A 24,624-nucleotide genomic window follows, 5' to 3' on the forward strand; every position below is an offset into this window, starting at 1 on the left:
ACAGATCCAAGTTCTGTTCACTGGAACTGACACATGGAAGGTTGTTATTATTGTTATTATTGTTTTGGAACTGAAGCTTTTATGCAGCTGAAGCTACCATTCCCTATTAAAAGTAGTCACCTTAAATAACTCATAATATACGCACATTTAACTTGTGTGCACATGCTTGGCAAATTACACACACACACACACACACACACGGGTGGAAAGAGGACAGGCATCGGGGGGGGGGGAGACTTTGACAATCACACCTGCCATTGAACTCAGTGTGTTTTGACTGTATGAGATTTTGATTTTAGACACTTTCCCCAGAACCTAACCCCAGTGTAAGTTGAGAATCACCGTACAAACATTTAATAGCAGTTCTATTTTCCTTCAGGAAGGAGAGCTAAGACAACATGCTGACAATACCCTGGAAACACTTAAGATGCGCTGCAATCTGTATGAGAAAGCAGGAGACCACGGCTTCCAAAATGAGTATGCTCTATCCTTTTCAGATTATAGCTTGTGAATAGGGGTTAATTTAGTTGCGCTAATTTAGTTTTAGATAACCTCTTTGTAGAGACAGAATGCAGAGGATGAATACTTTTATTAGAGCCAATAAAGAATAGCTTTAGAGTTTTCAAGAACAATTCATGTGGATGGATGTTAACCCAAAAGATGTGGGGTGGGAAGGAGAATATGGGCATGATGTATGAGGCGCAAAGTCTATAGCTGGTGTATCTTGACACGAGGATGGTGTGGAGTTTAAGCAGACCTAATTAGAAGAATCTATGCTATGCAGAAACTGAAATGAGTCTGAAACAAAGTCTGCTGGCACAAAGAAACAACAATGGCTGCCTCCTACCCCCATTTTGAAGGAAAGGGGGGAAAACAGCGGTTAACTGTGTTTTGTCTGCACATGCAACATCAGCTAAGTTATATGAACTTCCAGCAGCTGTGTATCAAATCCAGGATAGTGATTAATTTGTTTGTTTACATAGGAACACAAGACTTTGTCAAGAGGGGGAGAACTCTTAAATTGAAGCTCCAGTGTTCCCAACAGTGCAGCCCTAAAAGTAACTTCACTTGTTCTAGTAACCTGTCAACTTGTGGAAGACAATGCAGTTTTCTGAGTCCTTGAGTACTACTGCACCCCCCCCCGACAAGGGTTGCATCCCAAATTCTCATTGACTAAAATCTTCTCACTTATGGTTCTTTGCAGCGTCCTTGTCCATTATACGAAGAGAGCTCCTGAGATGGCATTTGAAGAATTGTACCAGTACACAATGAAATTCGCAGGTGTTGTTGCCAAATGCTGTAAGGAGGATGACGCACACATAGTGGTGTGTGCTGATGAGAATGTGAGTATTTTATCCTCCATATTGGCCTCTTTCCTCCATCCACATTTCTTTCTTGTTCTGCAGGGTTTATTAAATACCATTTTAAATGTAATGTCTTTGAATTGGGCTCAGATAAAAGCAAGCAAACAAATATGCAATAACTAATAGTGGAATAATTAGGAATGGGGGAGGAATTCATTTCAAATTGATTTTTTTTACATGGAATTTGACAGTTCTGAACATGTTCTAAAACTTATTTCCCATAATGTAACCTGAATGTGACCTAAAGGACAGGGATGTTTGACAATGGCTTAGATTTGACATCTCCCGGTAGGTCTACAGCTGACCCACTTACATATATGTTGAATGTTTCTTGGCTGGAGAACCACACCCACCCTTGGGAATCCTCCAGGGTCTGCATGCCTGCAGTAGGTGTGGCCACCCTGCACACACACCTCTTCCACACAAACATACAGGACAAAGAGCACACACACACACACACACACACACACACATGGCACACACCACTCATCTGCTGATCAGTAAAGATCAGTTGAGTTCCCTGCACATCTGAGAAACTGTGAAAAAGCATTCAAGACCTCAACAGCCTCTCAGCTAGCTTACCATTGTGTATCTGATCCTTCAGTAAGTGTGCTACCTTATCCAGAACAGGCTGACACGCATACCTGGATTGGTTGAAAATATAGAACTTCAGGTGTGTGTTGTGTGGTGAAGTCTGTTCATTATTGAATTTGTTCTGTAGTTGCCAGTGCAGCTCCATTAGACTCCCCCCCCCCCCGCCTTCCCCAATTTCATTGATAATCTTGATCATGGCTATTATTGTCTATCTTCCTATTATTTATATTCACTTGGTATTGTAATTTTATAAAATTGAAATCAATTCAATGCATGTGGCAATATGGGATTGTTCAACCTTTTAGCATCTCATAAGTACCGTGTCTTCAAAAGTTACATCACTTGCATTCATTGTATTGAAATAGTGGTTAATTTATGTGGCAAGCAAGTTGCTTTGATCACTCTTCTGTTCATCAAAGGTCAATATTATCTCTCTTTCTCTAGACAGATCTTTTACTCGGAGAAGTATGCCAGAGACATGAAATTAAACCACTAAACAAACAAATGCACAACTGCTGTGAAGATTCCTATGAGTTCCGCCGGGACTGCTTTAGCAATTTAGGAGTAGATCCAGATTATGTCCCTGTACCATTCTCTTCCGAACTATTCACCTCCCACCAAGATCTATGCTCGGCTACCCCAGATGAATTGCTACTAAGGAAGCAAAAGTAAGAAATCAGCCCAATAATTAGTTGGCTACTTCAAAGCAATCTGATACCTTTAGCCTTCCTCACCTCTGTTCCTAACCACAAAGACCTGTCCTTTATTCAGTCTCTACACATATGCTTCCAACCTATCACTCACTGTTCTCATTGCAGGCAGCTTGTCCACTTAATAAAACACCAACCCAATAGCACCACTGAGCAAATAGCAGAAGTGACAGGATATTTCACTGCCATGGTGACACAATGCTGCGAAGCTGAAAATCATGAGGAATGCTTTACGGCAGAGGTAAACTTCTTAGAAAGACAAATGTCTGGGACAGTTTCTTCTTCTTCACTGACAGCCTGACGAGGCTGAGGCCAAGTGCTTGATTGGGATATGAGTACCTAGGCCTGGACTCCCCCTTAATGACAAGAGTGGCAAGTAGCTCTCAGGGTTGTGGGTTGTGGTGGGGACAAAAGAAATGAGGAAGAAAAGCTCCATATTTTGAAAGTGGGGCTCTGGAAATATAGCATTGCAATTGCTATTTGTAGCTTTAAAAAAATAAAATGAGGCCATAGGTGGAGGAAGAGTATGCTGCAGGAACTGGCGTGGCCTAGCAGAAGGCTGCACTGGCCTGCACAGCATCCAGAGACATGTGTGACACTGCATGCCATGTGAGTGACGTCACACACATGCAACATATGATGCCCACCCATCCCTCACCCCAGTCTTGGGGGCAACCCAACACCTCTGGTCCAGGAGGATACTATTGTTAGGGGTAACAAAAGCCTATGAAAAAGTCTAGTAAAAGCAATGGTGTCATGCTCTTCTGGTTCCTCTACCAATATAGGTCATTTGTCAGGGCGACCGAGGCAGATTCAGTTTCAAACCTGGGTCTGAACCCAAATTGAAATGGGTCTAGATTTCCTCTGGGAATGCCTGCAGCTGCTTTCTCATTACCCTCTTGAGTACCTTGCCGCCAAAGGGAGTATTTGCAACCAGGCAGTAGTTGCTCGCTACAGTAAATACTGTCATAAGAAAAAATGTATCCTGATCAAGCTTTCTAGAGAATGTGATGGAAAAGGAGATTTCACCAGTTCCAGTCCAATATATTTTGTTGCCTGGAGTTTGCTTGTCTCCAGCATTCCAACCCCACCCCTACCCCCACACGACTCTCCTAAGGTTTCACAGCACTATTCAAACAGCAGTTCCTGCCCTCTTCTATCCCCCCTGGCAGAACCAAGTCAGAATTTCTCTCTTGAAGAGAAAGAGAAACTGGTATCGCATGTAAAAAGTATGCCCACCTACATAGGAATGTGGTTAGGATGGGGTGGTGTGTTTAGCAATGCAAGGCCAAGTTTGGAGGATGAGGTGGGAGCAACACGGGCTTAGGAAGAAAACATGGTTGTATTTGAATGCACTGCTCTAGAAACATATAATTGCAATCACCATTTTAGCTATAAAATTAGTGGGAGGCTGTGGGTGGGGGTTTTAAGTTTCTTCAAGGTGCCGGAATGACCCCCTGTATCATTCACAATAGGCTACTAGAATTAAACTGACACAATTGTTCAATGCGGAGATCTATGGTCAACTTGGAGCACTTTCTCTAGGAATGTCAAAGGGTGTTTGTCATTTCTTCCAGGGTCCAAAACTCGTTGAGCGCAGTAGAGCTGTTTTTGGAGAGCAGTAGCCATCTCAGGTGAGCTGATGTGCATGCATGGCTTGTGTGAAAAGGTTTAACTGATTCAACATTGACAATGCAGGATGAATGTTATCTGCCAGTACCTGCAGTGAAAGTATTACGTGTGAAGGGCCTTGCTTAACCTCTGTTCTTATTTATGTTATACCACTACCCAAGGTCTGGAGTATCTATTTATAGCCAGAACATGGCATTATGACAAAAGAATGGATTTTGAACCATTCAGAATGCATGTCTTCATGATTAATACTTCCTCCTCTAGGATACAGAGAGACTCAGATTCTGGGGACCCATTTTATTATCTCAGATATCTCAAAGGGGATCATGCCCTGGAGGTTCTATTGCATCTATCACATATTTGCCTCCAACAAATAAAACTTTCAGAGTTTTGAATTATTTCAGAAGCTTGCACCCAGTTGAGGTATATGTGCCAGCTCCTAGAGGCTGAGGCAGTTTCACCCCCCCCCCATGTTTTCTTTTTTTGAGGGGTCCAGGCCCCCTCAATGTTCAGAGGGCTTTTGGCTCTGCCCCCGGCTCCTCGCGGTGTTGCACACACAATGTCAGGACGTTGCACAACATTGCACATGTGACATCATGTGCTCCTGGGTCCCCTCAATCAAGGGGGGCAGGCTCTTGAGAAAATAGTGCCTCTAATGAGAGGTAACAAAGAGGGGATGTATATAGAGTCATACCTTGGTTTTCAAATGCCTTGTGACTCGAAGGTTTTGACTCCCAAACGCCACAAACCCGGAAGTGAGAGTTCTGGTTTGCAACCTTTTTTTGGAAGCCAAACATCCGACGTGGCTTCCGCAGCTTCCGATTGAGTGCAGGAATCTCCTGCAGCCAATCGGAAGCCATGTCTTGGTTTTCGGAAGTCAAACAGACTTCCAGAGCAGATTCCGTTCAAGAACCAATGTACAACTGTACACACAATAGGAACCAATGCCTTTCTCACCCCACCCCACCCCCTTTTTATGTCTACAGCCGTAGGGAGGCTTCTCCAAACCAAATACTTAAAGGGCCTCTGATTATGCAGTGGCAAACCCACATTTGCCAACAAACATACACTCAGAGGTAATCCAAGTATAATACACAGAAACAAACAGAAACATAGTTCACACTTTACATTTTCAAGTGTGCATTCTGGTCTTACCTCCCTCTCAAATTTTCTACCTGATTGTCAGTAGGGCTGAAAAATTTCAATTTTGGGCTTTTAAAACATACTACTTGATACTGAATTGCTTTGTAGGTTGCTTAGTTCAGTTTGCCTGTCCAACTATACTTATTCCTAATTTATTGCTCTTTTTTATGCTTTATATCCTCTGCCTGCCCTTGGAGTACCTTTCATTCTTAAGGCATGAATCCTGGAAAAATTCAGAATAATAGAAGCAGGGTTTTTTCCCAGAAGGGCATGTCAAATTCTCCCCTTCATTATTAGTAAAAAAACAAACAAACAAAACAAAACAAAACCCAGCTATCACTTCTTTTTCTTTTGACATAAATGGATAGAATTTGCTGAAGTAGTTGTCCATCCAGGGTGAGTTTAGTCTCCCAACTTACAAGAAAGTACATCAAGTGTGTGTGCGCTGGGTGCCTTTAAATTAAAATTATTGTTGTTTCAAAATAATGGGACTGTGTGAACTGACCACTAGATGTGAAATGAGGGGTATCTCGTTTTCTCTAAAATGTTCTGCTTGTTCTTATTTGATTGCTGCAAATAATTATTTGCTGTTTTCTTCTTGCTCAAGAAAGGAAGAACGCTGGAAATAAAGCCCAAATAAGCTCAAACATCCTTGATTGCTTCTTCACTTGTGACGCATCACCTTTCTGATTCACAGGAAACAAGGATTTGATTCTTCCATAATCTTCATCTCTCACTATGGTTTTACTGTTGAGAGTTAATAAAGTGTTTAAAATCTTCCCCTGTTGCAGTACAGTGATTCAGTTAATTAAAAATATAACATATGGGCTTGCGTGTGTGTGCATGTGAAAGGAGGTGGTGTGTTGGAATTTGGGAGCACTCTGTAACTATTGGTACCAAGCAGACAAGCAGAAACCTGTTTCCCATGGACTTGCTCTCTCTATTTGACTATTCATCCCTAGAGTGTCTGCTCTCCCACATCTAGGCTTTAATCATGGTGTGTGCAGGGCAGGGCAAAAGGGTCAGAATGAGTCAGAAACTCTGAGCCAGATAAATCTGCAACTGTTGGAAGCACGAAGAAGCTGCTATGTTCCCTTAGAGATGAGCATTGAGCAGGGATGGGGAACTTGTTGCTCTCCATATATTTTTGGATTCCAATTCCCATCATCCCCAGCTAGCATAGCAAATGTCTGAGGATGAAGGGAGTTGTAGTCCATCAGCAGAGCTGTAGCTAGGTGATCTTGCGCCCTTGGTAGAACCATCCAGATTGCGCCCCCTAGCCACGGACAAATTAGCTCTTCTTTTCACCTCTCCTCCAAACCACCCTCCTCCACCCATTCAATTCACCCTCTATTTAAAACCATTTCTTATGAGGCAATAATCAATATTTATATTTATGGACATATTTTTATCTGATTTAGCCCCACCCCCACCCCCATTGCATGTGCCCCTGTCGGGGGCCCACCTCACCACTCCCTAGCTAAGGCCCTGTCCATCAGCATCTGGAGAACAACAGATTCCTCATCCCTGGCTTTGTGTATCTCAGCAGGCTGCGTTGCTTTCTTCTGACCTTTACACCCCTTCCAGATCCTGCCTCCTATATGGATATGGTGACTGCTTTATAATAATAATAATAATAATAATTTATTATTTGTACCCCGCCCATCTGGCTGGGTTTCCCCAGCCACTCTGGGCGGCTTCCATAGAAACCAAAAATACACTAAAATATCACAGATTAAAAACTTCCCTGAACAGGGCTGCCTTAAGATGTCTTCTGAATGTCAGGTAGTTATTTATCGCTTTGACATCTGATGGGAGGGCGTTCCACAGGGCAGGCGCCACTACCGAGAAGGCCCTCTGCCTGGTTCCCTGTAGCTTTGCTTCTCGCAATGAGGGAACCGCCAGAAGGCCCTCGGCGCTGGACCTCAGCATCCGGGCAGAACGATGGGGGTGGAGACGCTCCTTCAGGTATACTGGGCCGAGGCCGTTTAGGGCTTTAAAGGTCAACACCAGCACTTTGAATTGTGCTCGGAAACGTACTGGGAGCCAATGTAGGTCTTTCAAGACCGGTGTTATATGGTCTCGGCGGCCGCCCCCAGTCACCAGTCTAGCTGCCGCATTCTGGATTAGTTGTAGTTTCCGAGTCACCTTCAAAGGAGCCCCACGTAGAGCGCATTGCAGTAGTCCAAGCGGGAGATAACCAGAGCATGCACCACTCTGGCGAGACAGTCCGCAGGCAGGTAGGGTCTCAGCCTGCGTACCAGGTGGAGTTGGTAGACAGCTGCCCTGGACACAGAATTGACCTGCGCCTCCATGGACAGCTGTGAGTCCAAAATGACTCCCAGGCTGCGCACCTGGTCCTTCAGGGGCACAGTTACCCTATTCAGGACCAGGGAGTCCTCCACACCAGCCCGCCCCCTGTCCCCCAAAAACAGTACTTCTGTCTTGTCAGGATTCAACCTCAATCCATTAGCCGCCATCCATCCTCCAACTGCCTCCAGGCACTCACACAGGACCTTCACCGCCTTCACTGGTTCTGATTTGAAAGAGAGGTAGAGCTGGGTATCATCTGCATATTGATGGACACCCAGTCCAAACCCCCTGATGATCTCTCCCAGTGGCTTCATATAGATGTTAAAAAGCATGGGGGAGAGGACGGAACCCTGAGGCACCCCGCAAGTGAGGGCCCAGGGGTCTGAACAATCATCCCCCACCATCACTTTCTGAACACGGCCCAGGAGGAAGGAGCGAAACCACTGCATAACAGTGCCCCCAGCTCCCAGCCCCTCTAGATGGTCCAGAAGGATGTTATGGTCGATTGTATCAAAGGCCGCTGAGAGATCCAGCAGAACCAGGAAACAACTCTCACCTTTGTCCCTAGCTCGCCGGAGATCATCAACCAGCGCGACCAAGGCAGTTTCAGTCCCATGATGAGGCCTGAATCCTGATTGGAAGGGATCCAAATGGTCCGCATCCTCCAGGCGTGCCTGGAGTTGTTCAGCAACCACGCGCTCAATCACCTTGCCCAAGAATGGAAGATTTGAGACTGGGCGATAGTTCGCCATACTGGCCGGGTCTAAAGATGGTTTTTTAAGAAGCGGTTTAATGACCGCCTCTTTCAGCGGATCTGGGAATGTTCCCTCACAGAGGGAAGCATTCACCACCCCGCAGAGCCCATCGCCCAGCCCTTCCCGGCTTGCTTTTATTAGCCAGGATGGGCAAGGATCAAGGAGACAGGTGGTTGGTTTCACGCGTCCAAGCAGCCTGTCCACATCCTCGGGGGTAACTTTACTGTTATATTTCCTCACAAAGCAAAAATATAGAGCTACAATGTCCACAATGCATGGCAAAGTCCCACTACGTACTCCAAGTGAATTATTCTTTCAGCTGATAAGAAAAGATGGTTTTGCTTTGTATTCTAATTTGGGGTAAGTAGAAATAGTGGCATTTATGGTTTGAGTAAACTACTGAACTGAAATGCCTAGTTTCAAAATTAGAATTTAAAAAAATGTAAACCCACATTATTATTATTGACCACACACTATGGAAGATCAGGGTCATTGAGCGATGGGCTTGCATTTGCACCCCTACATCCACTCCTGGTTTTCTACATTGCACAATCAGAATAATGGCCTGAACACAACCACAGTTGTTTCAGTTTGGGGATTTTTTTCTGATGTTCATAGGGGAGGGGAGATCCCTATCACAATCCTGTTTCGTTATCTCATCCCAGTACAAGTTTCCAGAGTATGTTGTTAAACATCAAATATTTACTCTTCAGCAGCCTTGGATGCCAAGAACACAGAACTCTTCTTTGAACTTGGACTCTAACTAGTGATCCATTGCCATCATTTCAATTCAGCTTTGGATGAAACATTAATGGAAGGGGGAGGGGGTGGTATAAAAGTTATAGGCTGATGAAGAAATCACTTACTGCATTATTGATTGGACTAACTTACCAATGTTATGTGTCCTGCCAATTTACTTTGGCAGGCAAGCCTTCAGAGAGAGAGAGAGAGAGAGCGCAAACCAATATGTAGACATTTTGCTGCCTGTGTGAATGACAAGATGCCTGCACCTCTATATAGATAAGCAGGATGGAGTGGTAGCTGAACCTTACTTTAGCACAGGCAAAGCGATAGCATCCTTCACCTCATATGAAGGTTTCAGGCTATATTGAGGGGTGCACAAAAGGTCACACAGCACACAAAAAGTAGCACAGGATACCATGTGCTCATTGTTGCACCTGACACTTGCTTGCTGCTCATTTAAACAGATGACACAATACAGCAACAGTGAGCAGAGCAATGCAAACACATATGTGCTACCAGCTGCAGTGCACGGTCTGACTTCTTGGGGCCTTCCCCAAGATGTTGCACAACTGGGGTTTATATCGTGGGCTACAGCTCCCTCCTTGCATAATTTATTCTGATATCACCAAGTTGGGCACTTTTCTTTTGGGTGAAGACAGAGGGAAAGTAGGTGTTGAGCAGTTTCGCCTTCTCTCTATCACCCAATAGCATTTCTCTGTCTTCACCTAGCAGAGGATCTACCATTTGTTTGTTCTTCCTTTTGCTTTGAACATAGCCAAATAAACTTTTATTTTAAACTCTGTTGCAAGCCTGAGCTCATTTAGAACTTTGGCCCACTCAACTTCCCTGCAGAAGTTGGCTATTTGTATATACCCTTCCTTTGTGATTTCCTCTTTCTTCCATTTCTTATACATGACCTTATTAAATCTCAGTTAAACTGTATGCTCCTCATGCAGCCACACAACTTTCTTTAGATGCCTTCCTCTTTTCTTTCTCGTTGAAATTGTCTGCATTTGCACCTTCAACATTTGTCATTGTCTTTCAAATCCTTTCTGATGCTTTCTAGCCAACCAGGTGAATGTGTGTTGGGGGGAATGCTCTGTTTAAAAAAACAAAAACTGAATTCATTGGATATTACACAATAGTTGAGATTTAGTTGAGAGGGCACGTCTTTGATACACAGATCATAAGAAATGATACACAGAAACTGTGCACTTAGTGTGCTTTTAATTATGACTCTTTCTATCCATCTAAATACAGTGGTACCTCGGGTTGAGAACTTAATTCGTTCTGGAGGTCCGTTCTTAACCTGAAACTGTTCTTAACCTGAGGTACCACTTTAGCTAATGGGGCCTCCCGCTGCCACCACGCCACTGCCACGTGGTTTCTGTTCTCATGCTGAAGCAAAGTGCTTAACCTGAGGTACTATTTCTGGGTTAGTGGAGTCTGTAACCTGAAGCATCTGCAACTTGAAGTGTCTGTAACCCGAGGTACCACTGTATTATTGTTTTTATGTTATGTAAATGAAATATATATTTCATTTCTTGAATGACAGGTCTTATACTTGTATGCAATGTGATACCTTATTACCATTTGGTTACTTTGTTTCTTTCTTAATGTGATATGCTTACATTATTAATTTAATAAATCATGTATTTCCTCGTCTCAGGTATTTGTGCTACCCCCGGTAGCAGCCCTGGCAGTGAAGGTTTGTCAAGTGCATTCTTAACTGGCTGCTTATTGAGCATTAGTGACAGCATCTCTTGTATTTTCTGGTACTTGATCAGTAGTTGCTAGGGCTGTTCTCCTTGTTTTGCCTTTGGGGGTGACTTGCTATTATGTGTTATGTACATCTGAATACAACATATCCTACTATCAATGGCTGCGGGTTTCAGTGGCTTGATATAAAATAGCTAGGGATGGTTTCATAGAGTTAAGAAGAACATTGCCATTGTTACTCAGTATGTCAGCACAAAACTTTTAAAAGGGGGTGTCTGGTGAAGTCCACAGAAATCAGAGTGAATTCTGACCTGGAAATGGGCCACTCTGTGCACTCATCCTACGTACAGAAATATCAAAAATGGGCAAAGCTACATTCACTTGTGTTAGAGCAGGAGAATCAAGTCAGGAATGACTTCACAATCACTTTCACTTTCATGCTTCTTGGATCCAGGACAGGATGAAACTAGCCTCTCTCTCTTTTTTTCCTTGACAGAAAAGAGATTGTTATTTGTGCTTCCCCTTCAACTTCACTTTTATTGGGTATCCTGTCTCCTTTTGAAAAGTTGTTTACGCTTCCAAGAATGCTGGGAATGGTTTTATGCCAGACAGAAAGGCCGCCTGCTTGTGCCTGGACTTTATTAGCTATGTTACAACAGAAGATGTTATCTCCTCTGGCAACATGTTTGCTGTACCTGGAGGCAGTTCTGCAATTTTATCTGATATACTTGAAGAAACTGTTTTATGTGCCTATTTTATACGTAGAATTTTTCTCTAGCAGCAGTGACATACGGTGAAATTTTTCACAGGGAAACAGTTAGGGCTCATGCATGTGTATTGCTCTGGAGGGCTGTGCAGTTTTGCAGCCTTTGCAGAGGTAATCACACACAGAGAGACAGAGAGGTGTGCATGCACACACATACATAGAGCCTGGAGACACTGGCTAAGCAGGTACACAGAAAGGTCCTGCTGGGAACATTAAGGGGACTAGACAGCTCTATCACATTGTCTTCCACAAGCACAGAGTTCAGAGAACTTTTCACAGCAATACATACCATGATAGGTAGAATTACATCCAAGAGAGAGGAGAGGCTATTCTGCTTGATATTGCCCTTGCAGAAAGCTCAGTGGGGGAATGGAAGCTTAACATGTCTTTGAACATAGTGCAGGAATAGATAGCCTGTGGATCTACAAATGTTGTTTGACTCCAGCTCCCATCAGCTCCAGCTACCATGGCAGGTGCTTAGGAGCTATGTCAGTTGTACATCACCAACATCTGGAGAGCCAAAGGTTCCCTATCCCTCCTATTACTTCAAAAGAAAGTATGTGGTGGCTTTTGATCTCTTCAGAATTCTACCCATAACCTTTCAAATAGCATGAGTATATGCTGGAGAGGAGAGCAGCTGCCACCTTGTTCATTGCAGAGCTTTTAAAAGGTGAGTTTAGAACTGCCCAGTGGTTTGTGATTGTCATTTGCATGGCTACACACATCCGTATTTTCCTTGTTTGCATACATGCTTTCTTGCTTAGAGTGATTCTAATGGTGACATTTATAAGCCTACACAAAGTAGGAGTAAAACCTCACCACCAGTGGTGAAGCTGCATAGTCTGCACCGGGGGTGGAGAGCAGGCGGGCGCATGGCGTGATGGTACCCTCCTCCCCGATGGTGCAGGGTGTGGTGTGCTCCCCCCACTCCCCACCCCGTTCCTTCGCCAGTGTTCACCACTGAACTGGTAATCTGACTTGAGGTTGGGGAGAAGGACACCATACCATTTCCAAAACCATACCTCTTCTTTATACAGCAAACCATAGCACATTACCCATTTAAATAAAACTAACTTTTCATTATCCAAAGTTTTTTTTTCCCCCTCTAATGAAGAAAACACAGCTATTCTAAACTTCAGACAAAACTGGGTGGTTCATTTCATTCCTCAACATGGCTCAGTCATGAAAATGTGAATTAATAAATTCGGTTCATCTGCAGGCAGAAGATATCACAGAATAATAATCACAACAAATATATTTTGTCTGTCAGTGTCCTCAGACCAAATCCACAGCATACATTGAAGGCACTAAAATATCTCTTTAAGCAGCCATGATCCAGCAAATTCAATAGTGTAAATTGCCACAATTAATGAGTTTGGGTACAGTTAGAATGTAGAATCCAGGAAATACAGAGGTACCTCAGGTTAAGAACTTAATTCTGGAGGTCCGTTCTTAACCTGAAACTGTTCTTAACCTGAGGTACCACTTTAGCTAATGGGGCCTCCTGCTGCTGGCGCTGCCACCGCACGATTTCTGTTCTCATCCTGAAGCAAAGTTCTTAACCCAAGGTACTATTTCTGGGTTAGCGGAGTCTGTAACCTGAAACCTGAAGCGTCTGTAACCCAAGGTACCACTGTATGTCAATAAAGGAGAGCTGGCATTGCCATTGTTGCATGGAAATAACAAAAAGGCCCTGCTTCATTCCATGTACTCCTGAAATAAAGATATACTCAGTACTTGTTTGCAATGCTTACTAGTCCTTGAAAGTCAAATGATGTGCAAATCCCACAAAGGGGCTTCACCCATAAGAGTTCAGCACCCTCACATCACTGCATTACTTTTACATTTGCTGACAATCCTCTTCCAAGCTTCCTTCACTTCTTTGTTCCTCAGACTGTATATAAGGGGATTGACCAGAGGTGTCAGGACAGTGTAAAATACAGAAAAAAACTTATTCAGCTCCTTTAGTATTTTTGTTTTCGGTAGCACATAGACAATAATGATTGTTCCATAGAAAATGGACACGACAACCAAATGAGAAGAGCAGGTGGAAAAAGCCTTCTGCCTACCAGTTGCTGAGGGAATTCTCAAAACGGCATTAATGATGTAAACATATGATGTAATGGTTAAGATAAATGATGGAAGTGTGCAGAAGGATGCCATGATGGTCAATGCAAGTTGAACCTTGTAGGTGTCAGTGCAGGACAGTTGAATGATAGGGAGGAAATCACAAAAGAAATGTTCTATTTCACTGCGGCCACAGAATGTTAGCTCAGATACAAAAACGATCAATATAGTGTTTTCTATGAAACCACACAGCCAAGATGCAGCTACCAGTTGAAGGCAAACCTTGTTGTTCATTATTCTTGTGTAATGCAGGGGTTTACATATTGCAGCATAGCGATCGTAAGACATCGCCGAAAGAAGGTAGCATTCGGATGCTGCTAAGGATGCTGCAAGCCACAACTGCATAAGGCAGCCATGGACAGGGACTATTCTTTTCCCAGTCAATAAACTATTCAACATTCTGGGCAGGATTGTTGAGGTATAGCAGGCCTCCAAAGAAGACAAATTCCCCAGAAAGAAGTACATGGGAGTATGAAGGCGCTGATCGGTCATAATTAGGACAATGATAAGGATGTTCCCAGTCATAGTCAAAGCGTAGATGATTAGAAAGAGAAAGAAAAGAAGAATTTGCAGGTGCTGGAGATCCCCAAATCCAAGGAGGATGAATTCAGTTGTCATAGTTCGATTCACCCACTCTGATTCTACCATGTTTTTTTTTTCCTAGAGGCAAATAAAATAAAAGACATGCAATGATGTTTATATTGCAATTCTGGTGAATAGAACATATGGTTCTAGGATAGATCATATAGTTTTCTCTATGGAGGCCCAGTTTCTCATTCCAGTTCTGTAAATTAATGTGGGGTGGGGGAGGAAGGAGGTCAGGCCAGAGTTTTCAGTTCATTAAAGAGGCATGTTGAATATGATCTATTTAGATATTTCAGTATCTCACTCAGATATTTCACTGTCACAGTATGGTGAATTATGATGCTCACCTGAATTAACAGCAATAGAAATTACCTGTCAGAAAATCTAAAGCTTGGGACTTGTACTTATATAGCAGTTAAATCTCTGTTGTTATTGCAAAAGGACTTGATTATCTTCTCAGATCTGGCAGTCACCATTCCCATTGTTCCTGATCTGTGTTCTGAATCTACTGTTTATGAGGGAAATAAATATTTTTGTCCTAATTGAACTCTTGAGGCAGTATTGCTGCTCCTAGTTCCAACAAATCTGTTTTACCCTTTAAGGAATATGTACCCCCAGTACAATTCATTAAAAAAACTAGTGCTGTGTGAAAAATGTCTTCTGTGTTTCCCCCCTACCCGTTCTCCACAAAAAAATAAATCACACTCAGAAATTGTTGAGAGAAAAATGTCGGTGAAATTCTCAAGAGTGGGTTGAAGATGTTATGTTGCACTTACTTTTGTGAATTTCCTATCTTTTGTTCTACAGATCATTTCTCTGGTAATCTGCACTCTTTTGGCTTGCCTGCACTTCCTGAAAAGCCCATAAAACCCACAACTAAATTCAGGCTTTAAAAAGTGAAATCATATGGCTCTTCTCCACATGCCTCCTCTGAGGGAGGTGTGGAAGGAGGCAAAAATGAGAAGAAACTTTTTAGTGGTGGCTCCCTGCTTGTGGAATGCTCCCCCAGGGGCCACATGTGGTACCACAATTATCTATTTTTAGGTGTCAGGTGTATACATTTCTATTTTACCCAAGGTAAAATGGAGGATATTCAATGTATGATTTACTTGCTTTTGTTTATCAATAGCAGCTTGGTTGAGTTAGATCTCTAGGTTTTTATTTCATTCTGGTTTTTAATACTGTTATGAGTAGGGAGTGAATAGTCTTCTAAACCCTGGATCCAGCAAGTGTTAAAATATAAGCCAGGCTAGGCTATTGATGAGATGATCACTTGGGTGATGTGCCATTAGGAAGACAAAGGATTAGGATCCTGGCTGCTGTTGTTGCATACATGAAGAGTGGTCTAACACTAAAAAAAATAAATCTCATGACATTATACCTAATAGGATCCTGGTAGCAAGGAATTGGAAAAGCGAAAAGATCCCTACAATAACCGAATGGCAGGTCAAAATGATAGAATATTTACAGTTGGCTATGATGAAAGGGAGAGTTAGAGGGTATCTGATACCGAAGGTACATAAAGAATGGTATATATTCAAAGATTATTTGAAAAATTACTACTACAACAAAAATCTCCTGGCAGACCTTGAATGATTCTTGTAAAATAAAGGTGACAAACAATAAATTTCTTTTGATAAGAACTAGGAAAGCAAAATAATAATATGATGCTGTGTGTAAAACAACAAAATAAGTAACAGTACAATGAGTTTAATCGGAAGTCAATTTTATTTTTTCTTAACCTTTTCTTAATCTTCTTTCTTTTTCTCTTTTCTTCTTATCGTTCTGTAAAACAGATATAGGTAAAATTTCTGATTGGTAATGTACATACCGTATTGTTGTGCAGTGTTGTATATAGTGGCGTAAGGTGGATTGTCGTGTAAGTTACTGTTGTTTGTCAAATAAACTATTTTTGAAAAAATAAAATAGAGGACAAAGGATTAAGGGCCTTGGTGTGAGATGGGAAATGGGTGGGCCCCCTCCCTCCCTAGAGTTTTGTAGTGATCTGGGTCAGAAGCAAAGCAGCAAGCTGAAGCGGTCCAGAGTGTAGATGCAAAGAGGAAAGTGCCTCAGAAGGGTGAGCTAACTGGGGCTGAGAAGCTGCAGCTGATTGATTTTGCCACTCTCTGGGAGCCTGCTGTGGAAGAAGGGGTGCAGCAGGAGGAACTGGAGGTACTGTATGTGTGAACATGCTGGAGGAGCAGCCAGCAGCTGAAGAAATGGTGGTTTATTTAAATAAACCATATTTCATAAAGATACCCCAGTCTCTTCTTCCTCTGGAAGTGAGGAAGTGTGCCTCACTTCCAAAGGAAACACGAACCCTTGGTAAGTGCCTGGAACCCTTGGAATCTTGCACCATTTGGAGATGGTGGTAGACTGCAACAATACTTTGCTTTAACCTTTGTTTCATTATGTAAATCACTTTCGGTCACTTTTTTTTGGAAAAACCAAACAAAAAGATTGATTAGTGCTTATTATTAAGATTATTATATATGGACAATGCTCTGGAAATGATGCTTCATCACACATAATGTCATTCTGAAGAGACTTCTGCGTGGAAGTTGTGTTGTTCCCAGGGAATTGTGGGTAGAATGAAGAGTTCCACTACCATGAAGTACGGTGTAGCTTTATTCAAAAATACACCACCAGTTGTTATGCTGCTGCAGCCTAGTATGAGCCTGGATCCTTTGGGAATTTTCACCCCTGTCAGGGACTGGGTAGATGAGGGGAAATGGTGGAGACCGTTGCCCCAGGCATTGCCTAGAGAGGAGGAAGAGGCAGATAGCATAGACCTCCAGGAGTAGTTTGGCACAGGGCATACCTCAGAGGGAGATGAGGGCAAAAGTTGGGAAATAATAGGAGAGGTGGAGGGGGAAGTGGAGAGCATTCAACTGGCAGAGCCTGAGCAGCAGTTGAATGAGGATAGAGAACAGAGAGCTCAGAGGCAACTGTCACATACCAGCCACCATTGGAGGCAGGAGGAGGAGTCAGATGAATAGCAATGAATAGGGAAGTAACGTAGAAGGGGTGGAGCTTCACTGGGGGCAACGTTAGGCATCATGGACCATCTTCAATTTGTCTCTGTAGCTTGTATTAATAAACAGAACACTGCTTTCCTGGGAATTGGCTGCAGCTGCCGTCAGCACCCTGACAATGCCCCCTGCATCCAATTCTTAAAAATTTATGGGGAATGGTTCTATGGAGCCCAAAGCTGAGTTTTTACATTGCAATTCACAAATGCAAGTTCTTTGTTGTACACACACAGTTTCTGGTTGGACACTGATTAATTTTAGCTCAGTTTCCTAGTAGCTTTAGGCAAAAGACTGCAGAAATAGTAAGGTTGCCATACACCATTTTTGCCAATTTCCCTTGAAAATAGCTTACAAACTGCATTCTTTTGTGATTTTGCCAAAAAAAAGCAACCCTAAGTAATAGCCAAAGATGAATACAAAATAAGTCATCCAACCCCAGCAAGATCCAAAATAGAATCCACTTAATAGAGACACCTGATGAAAACACAAGACCACAAAAGTATAGGGTGGGGATTTTGACCCCTTGCTCATTTTGTTATGTGCTGTCAAACCACAGGAACAAGATTGCTGGTAAAATCTGCTGCCATCTGCTGGATGTGAATTTTGAGTCACCCTGAATCACTACAGTGGTATCTCGGGTTAAGAACTTAATTCATTCCGGAGGTCCGTTCTTAACCTGAAACTGTTCTGAACCTGAAGCACCACTTTAGCTAATGGGGCCTCCCGCTGCTGCTGCGCCACTGTTGCGTGATTTCTGTTCTCATCCTGAAGCAAAGTTCTTAACCCAAGGTAATATTTCTGGGTTAGCTGAGTCTGTAACCTGAAGCATCCGTAACCTGAAGCGTATGTAACCCGAGGTATGACTGTACTTCATTAAAAAGTTCCATGCATGTCTCACAACATTACATCTTAATGCTATTGAACATTTGCATCTTAACCACATTACACAGTGCCCTCTGAAGCCATTTTAACAGGAGACACTTAGATATTTGTGTCTCCCACATCTGTGAATGCAAATCCACATTACAACAAACCATGTGCCTTACACAAGGAGCTTCCATGTGTACAGTAATGACCCCACTTCAGAAGTAGCAAGTAAACACGAGAGCTACCAAAAAAATGCCATGGAGGTGAGGTAAAGGTGTGGGCTTGCAGTACTGTTGTATCTATGTTGCTTCCTCACAGCAGCAAAGCTTGAATAAGCCTACAATGTGAAGTAATTTGCCCACTTTCTGATAGCTCTCCCCAGGGCCATCTTCACTTCTTTGTTCCTCAGGCTGTATATATAAGGATTGACCAGAGGTGTCAAGATGGTGTAAAAGACAGAGAAACCTTTATTCAGCTCTCTTAATTCAGTTGTGTCTGGCAAAAGATACACAATGATGAGGGTGCCATAGAAAATAGTCACCACAATGAGGTGAGAAGAGCAAGTAGAGAAGGCCTTTTGCCTCCCTGCGGTAGATGGGATTCCAAGAACGGTAGTGATGATGTACACATATGATGTTATTGTTAAAACGAATGGTGGCAAGGTGCAGAGTGAGGACAGGATAGTTGATAAAAGCTCTACTTGGTGTGCATCACTGCAGGTCAGTTTCGTCATGGGGATGAAATCACAAAAGAAATGCTCAATGACATTGTGGCCACAGAAGGTTAACTGTGCCATAAAAATTAACAAGATTGAATTTATCACAAAACCTCCAAACCAAGACCCAGCTACCAGCTGGAGGCAAAGCTTGAAATTCATCAGGACTGAGTAATGCAGGGGTCGACATATGGCCACATAGCGATCATAAGACATTGCTGCCAGGAGATAGCACTCTGTTGCAGCTAAAAACCCAAAAGCCCAAAATTGCACAATGCAGCCCCAGACAGAAACACTTTGGTTCTTAGTTAAGAAACTGGCCAGCATTCTGGGGAGGATGGTTGAGCTGTAGCAGGTCTCCAAGCAAGACAAATTGCCCAGGAAAAAGTACATTGGTGTGTGAAGGTGCTGATCTGTCACAACTAGTGCAAGTATTATCAGGTTCCCAGCCATGGTCATGATGTAGACTGTTAGAAAAACAACAAAGAGAAGAATCTGGAGGTCCCGGACTTCTCCAAATCCAAGTAGAATGAATTCTGTGATGATGGTTTGATTTACCCATTCTAGTCTTTGCATAGTTTTCATCTAGTGGAGTGGGAAGATAACAATTAATGCAATTACTATTAGTTTTTTTAAACACAGTTTCAGTAACACCCAACTAAGCTTTAAGCTCTTCAGTTGTGTGTAAAGAGGTAAAGGGACCCCTGACCATTAGGTCCAGTCGTGACTGAGTCTGGGGTTGCGCCGCTCATCTCGCTTTATTGGCCGAGGGAGCCGGCGTACAGCTTCCGGGTCATGTGGCCAGCATGACAAAGCCGCTTCTGGCGAACCAGAGCAGTGCACGGAAATGCCGTTTACCTTCCCACCGGAGCGGTACCTATTTATCTACTTGCACTTTGACGTGCTGTTGAACTGCTAGGTTGGCAGGAGCTGGGACCAAGCAATGGGAGCTCACCCAGTTGCAGGGATTCGAACCGCTGACCTTCTGATCGACAAGTCCTAGGCTCTGTGGTTTAACCCACAGCGCCACCAGAGTCCTCAGTTGTGTGTAGGCTGTTTCAGTTGGTTCCATTCTATGAACAGGAGTCTTTCCATTCATGGAAAAGTCCTTGATCTAGTGAAAGCCTCTCAAGGATAGGTCATGATTTTCACTGATGTCCTTATCTCCCTGTTGACCCTTTGGTTTCCATGCTGCTTCAGAGGGTGCACCAATTCTTGGGATCGGGTTTTCAGAGGAGAATGGGCAAGAATCACAATAGATAATTGATTTAAGTAGCTTTAAACACATTTAATTTCAGCAGTTTGTGCTCACTGGACACGATCTGTTCAAATTTTATACAAATTGTTTATTTAGAACATATGGGGTTAATAAAATATTCTAGTTTGGTGTCTAAAAAGAAAAGAAGGAGAAGAAAAAACCTTCCATCTTCTGAATTGCATTGTCATCCAACCAAGGAATGGATTTTTTTTTTTAGATTTTCAAATGTTATGCTAAAGAATCAAGTAGGTAGCCGTGTTGGTCTGATGGAGTCTATATATATATATATATATATATATATATATATATATATGTCCAGTAGCACCTTAGAGACCTAACAAACTAAGTTTGTTCTTGGTATAAGTTGTCGTTCTGAAGAAAGCTTATACCAGCCTTTCTTAACCTGTGGGTCCCCAGTTGTTGTTGGACTACAACTCCCATCACCCCTAGCTAGCAAGGCCAGAGCTCAGGGATGATGGGAGTTGTAGTCCAACAACATTTGGGGACCCACAGGTTGAGAACCACTGGCTTATACCAAGAACAAACTTAGTTGGTCTCTAAGGTGCTACTGGATATATATATATATATGCGCTAAAGAATGTGCAGTATATTTTCCTAACAAAGCATCAATATATAGTTACTCAATTGATACATTGAGGGTCTCCACCCTTTTCTATCTCCTGCAAGTTGCAAAGAGATCTATGAACAACAACAAAGACAGTAATTCTATTTGTCTGGGAGTGAGCCCCATTGAATCCAACAGGATTTCTTCTGAGTAGGCATGAATAGGATTATGCTGTAAGGCACATTGTTCTCCTTAAAAAAATAAAAATAAAATAATTGACAGCTTTCTGACATGCTTTCTAGACCTGTCAAAACAAATAATAAACCAGGGAGGCAAGCTGAAAGTAATTGATGAATACAAAATAAAATTTAAAATATCAATAAATACAAAATAGAATTGCAAAGATTTAAAAGATTTTCAGAAAATGGTAGCTGTCTCTTCTGCTATTGCTGAAGAGCATGGGAAAGTATTGCTCACCTGAATTCCAATTTGCTAGAAATCTTTGAAGGTTAACTTCTGGCTTTCAAAACCAGTTGCTTTAAATATTGAGATGAAGCTACTTCAGTCATGCTCATGGATCAGCTACAATGAGAAAGGTTCACTTGCGCCTGAATGTTCAAAGTTCTTTATTTGAGTTACAACTGCTTAAGAAGAGTGGGAAAGCAGCAAATACTCATATCCTAATTAGACTCTTGGGAAATCTTTGAGTTTAGTTTCCAAATCAGTTTTGTGCATCTCTTTGAAGAACCTCTACCTCAGATGAATACATTCAAAATGGGAAGGCTTCCTCTCCTATCCTTTCCTCCCCTCCCTTAATTAGGCCTTTTGAATAAAGATTTTATTAGACATTACAGATTAGAATCTGCCTAATTCAAAATCTTTAGTAAATTTGAAGTGTTTCCTCTTCAGACTAACTACCTAAGAGATTTCAAAGGAAGCCCTAATAGTGTTGTTAACTATCACAAAATTTGTAATCTTATCCAATGTATATATTTTATAAATATATGAAACCCTTTCTTTCAGCAGCAAGTACAAAACGGAACAAATCAAATTGCAGGCCCACTTCCTCCCCATCTCCGCTCAGGTGAGCCACCAACAGCTGAATGGGATCAAATCAGGCCACAAATTTATTGACTACAGATGAAGTGGTTTGGCATAGGCATTGGGTGAGCATTTATTTCCAGGCTGCCTTCCAGAAATGACATCAGGTTCAACCCAACAGCAGGAATTCCCACAGGGGTCATAGCTTCTAGGAGTGCTGAGGGCCAAGCCCCCCAACTGGGTAAGTGGACAGAAGCAACTCTATCACAGATCCCTTTAATGGGATATCCTACTTCTGGAAGGAAAGGTGATGGTACAAAACACACACACCCCCACACACAAAGGCTAATGTTAGTAAAGGTAAAGGAACCCCTGACCATTAGGTCCAGTCGTGACCGACTCTGGGGTTGCAGCGCTCATCTCGCTTTATTGGCCAAAGGAGCCAGCATACAGCTTCTGGGTCATGTGACCAGCATGACTAAGCCACTTCTGGCGAACCAGAGCAGCGCACGGAAACGCCGTTTACCTTCCCGCCGGAGCAGTACCTATTTATCTACTTGCACTTTGATGTGCTTTCGAACTGCTAGGTTGGCAGGAGCAGGGACCGAGCAATGGGAACTCACCCCGTCGCAGGGATTCGAACCGTCGACCTTCTGATTGGCAAGTCCTAGGCTCTGTGGTTTAACCCACAGCGCCACCCGTGTCCCTGTAAAGGCTAATGTTACCCAATGCTTAAACCACCAAAGTTGTGGTGATTGCTACCGGGTAGACAAAACCTCCAGGTCATAGCCAATTTGCCTGATAGGCAAATTCCTACCCAGCCCCACAAATATGGCAACCAACGCAGCAATAGCAAGGTCAATTCAATGAGTAATGCAAAAATTACTGGAGTGGGTGGGTGGGTTGATCTGACGAAGAAGTGCTGGGCATCGGGGGCTGGCATGGGCTGTTTCAAATCCTCTGGGAGCAGACCTGAAAGAAGCCTGATGGTTCCCTCAAGCCCCAGCCCTCCGGGCCAGCTTGCCATTGGCCAATTCAGCAGGCTGATGCAGAGCAGGATTTCAGAATTGAGTCAGTTTACAAAAACTTCAAGCCATCACAATCAAGTGACATAAGTCAGTGGTTTTCAACCTTTTTGAGTCCATGGCTCCCTTGACCAACTACATTCTTTCTGCAGCACCCCTGTGGGGCTCAGAAGCCCAGTTATGTCACCCCTTGCCTGCAGAGGTGGCAGCCTCTCGCCCTTTCTTAAACACCCTCCATTGTGGAGTGTTCCCTCATTCTCCTCTCCTCTACCCTCTCCTTGGGAGTCCTCTTGGCAGCCACTGCTGCCACCCCTGGTCTCTGAGCTGCCCCCCTGCCCTAAAGAGAGGTGCCTCCCCCCGCCCCAAAGAGAAGTGCCTCCTCACATTGTTCCACAGGGGTTTGTCCATTCCCAACTGCAAGGGCTGGCACACTGGCTGGCTGGGCTCCTTCACCCTCTTGCTTGCTTATTCTAGGGCCACATCAGTTCCTGGCAACCAGCACCCCCTGGCCAGCCCCAGAGGCACAATTTGCCCACAGAGCTTGTCATCAAGATTGCTGCAACAAACAGCTGTGCAAGCCTTTTGGGGGCAGAGATGCGAGCGGACATCAGAGGAGGGAGGAAAGGAAAGAGGGACAGAGGCCGGTGTTGCCTGTGGCACCCCTGATTATGATTCAAGGCACCCCAAGATGCCATGGCACACTGGTTGAAAACCACTGACTAAGTGAATATGTGAATATTCACTCAACAGCCATTCATGTGGTTTCTGAAATGAAGCTGCATGCTTCAGACTTCTATAACCATATATCACATGGAAATCAAACAGTAAAATAGGTTCCCTCTCCCATGCGTACACATACCACCCCCACCCCTACAGAATCTTCTCTTCTCGGCTTGAGTTACCTCTTGGGAGTGAAGCTCCTGAAGAGCTATAAGAGGCAAATATTGATAAAGTTCTTTGCCACATTGTCTTTCAACATCTGCCAATTAATATATGACCAACAGAACACACATAATCACTTCTAAATATTTATTTCAATGCTTGATTAGACCCATGGGAATGAATGAACCAAATATAAACTTCATTGCCATGTCTCTTTCATTTCTGTCAATGCAAAGAGCAATTAGACAGATCATCTTTGAAACAGACAGAGTGAGAAAAACATGATAAATGGAGGAAATAGCAGCTCACATTTGGTGGATGGCTACATCAATGAACTGCATGATCAGCAATGGAGAGAGAGAAATAAAATAAGATCAGGTAACCCAGAATCTACCCATGCACAGCTAGGTAAGTTCATGTGGTATTGTCAGTTATCTTATTTGTTACCAATTTGATTGATTGTATCAGAAGTTCATTATACTTTGGATACTCTGAAGAAATATCTTCAGGGGTTAGGTGTGCATAAAGCCACCATCTAAACTGGGGCTTTGATAAAGAAAATATTTCTACCAGTGCACACTCATTTCTCAAAAAACATTGAAGAAAACAGGACAGTGGCAGCAATTCAGCAATTCTTCTTTGTTTGTGCATGTCAGAACCATAAGGAATAGACTGATCAGGCTCAGAGGGTTTAGTTGGATTGTGATGGGATCTGATGGGATGGGATCTGATGTTGTTGCTTCTGGAATTAAAAAGTGGCAGTGGTACCATCAGCGCAGGACTTTGA

At 43.0% G+C, this 24,624-nt stretch overlaps 3 protein-coding genes across 3 annotated transcripts in view; 1 reads left to right on the forward strand and 2 right to left on the reverse strand.

Moving 5' to 3' along the window:
* LOC310748662 (uncharacterized protein) overlaps positions 1 to 6,217 on the forward strand; it is a 42,977-nt gene extending 36,760 nt beyond the window's left edge. The window contains exons 24-29 of the mRNA XM_083584510.1: positions 380 to 477; positions 1,205 to 1,343; positions 2,403 to 2,626; positions 2,777 to 2,909; positions 4,246 to 4,302; positions 6,051 to 6,217. Coding sequence (XP_083440636.1) covers positions 380 to 477; positions 1,205 to 1,343; positions 2,403 to 2,626; positions 2,777 to 2,909; positions 4,246 to 4,293 — 642 coding nt within the window. The 3' untranslated portion in view covers positions 4,294 to 4,302; positions 6,051 to 6,217. The remainder of the gene's footprint in view (positions 1 to 379; positions 478 to 1,204; positions 1,344 to 2,402; positions 2,627 to 2,776; positions 2,910 to 4,245; positions 4,303 to 6,050) is intronic.
* A 7,042-nt stretch (positions 6,218 to 13,259) lies between these two features.
* On the reverse strand, positions 13,260 to 14,528 carry LOC310746658 (olfactory receptor 6C4-like). The gene has a single exon (XM_083580638.1). It carries the CDS (start codon positions 14,513 to 14,515, stop codon positions 13,562 to 13,564), a length of 954 nt encoding a protein of 317 aa, XP_083436764.1. The 5' UTR covers positions 14,516 to 14,528; the 3' UTR covers positions 13,260 to 13,561.
* A 4,160-nt stretch (positions 14,529 to 18,688) lies between these two features.
* On the reverse strand, positions 18,689 to 19,642 carry LOC310747445 (olfactory receptor 11A1-like; the record flags this gene model as incomplete). The annotated part of the gene is made up of 1 exon (XM_083581813.1): positions 18,689 to 19,642. One exon carries the CDS (start codon positions 19,640 to 19,642, stop codon positions 18,689 to 18,691), a length of 954 nt encoding a protein of 317 aa, XP_083437939.1.
* Positions 19,643 to 24,624: the final 4,982 nt, after the last annotated feature.

The sequence above is a fragment of the Podarcis filfolensis genome, assembly GCF_964270895.1.
Source record: "Podarcis filfolensis genome assembly, chromosome: 13".
Lineage (NCBI taxonomy): Eukaryota > Metazoa > Chordata > Lepidosauria > Squamata > Lacertidae > Podarcis > Podarcis filfolensis.

Excerpts from the sequence above, each read along its gene's own strand:
- LOC310746658 (XM_083580638.1), bottom strand. The coding sequence starts at position 14,515 with ATGGTAGAATCAGAGTGGGTGAATCGAACTATGACAACTGAATTCATC.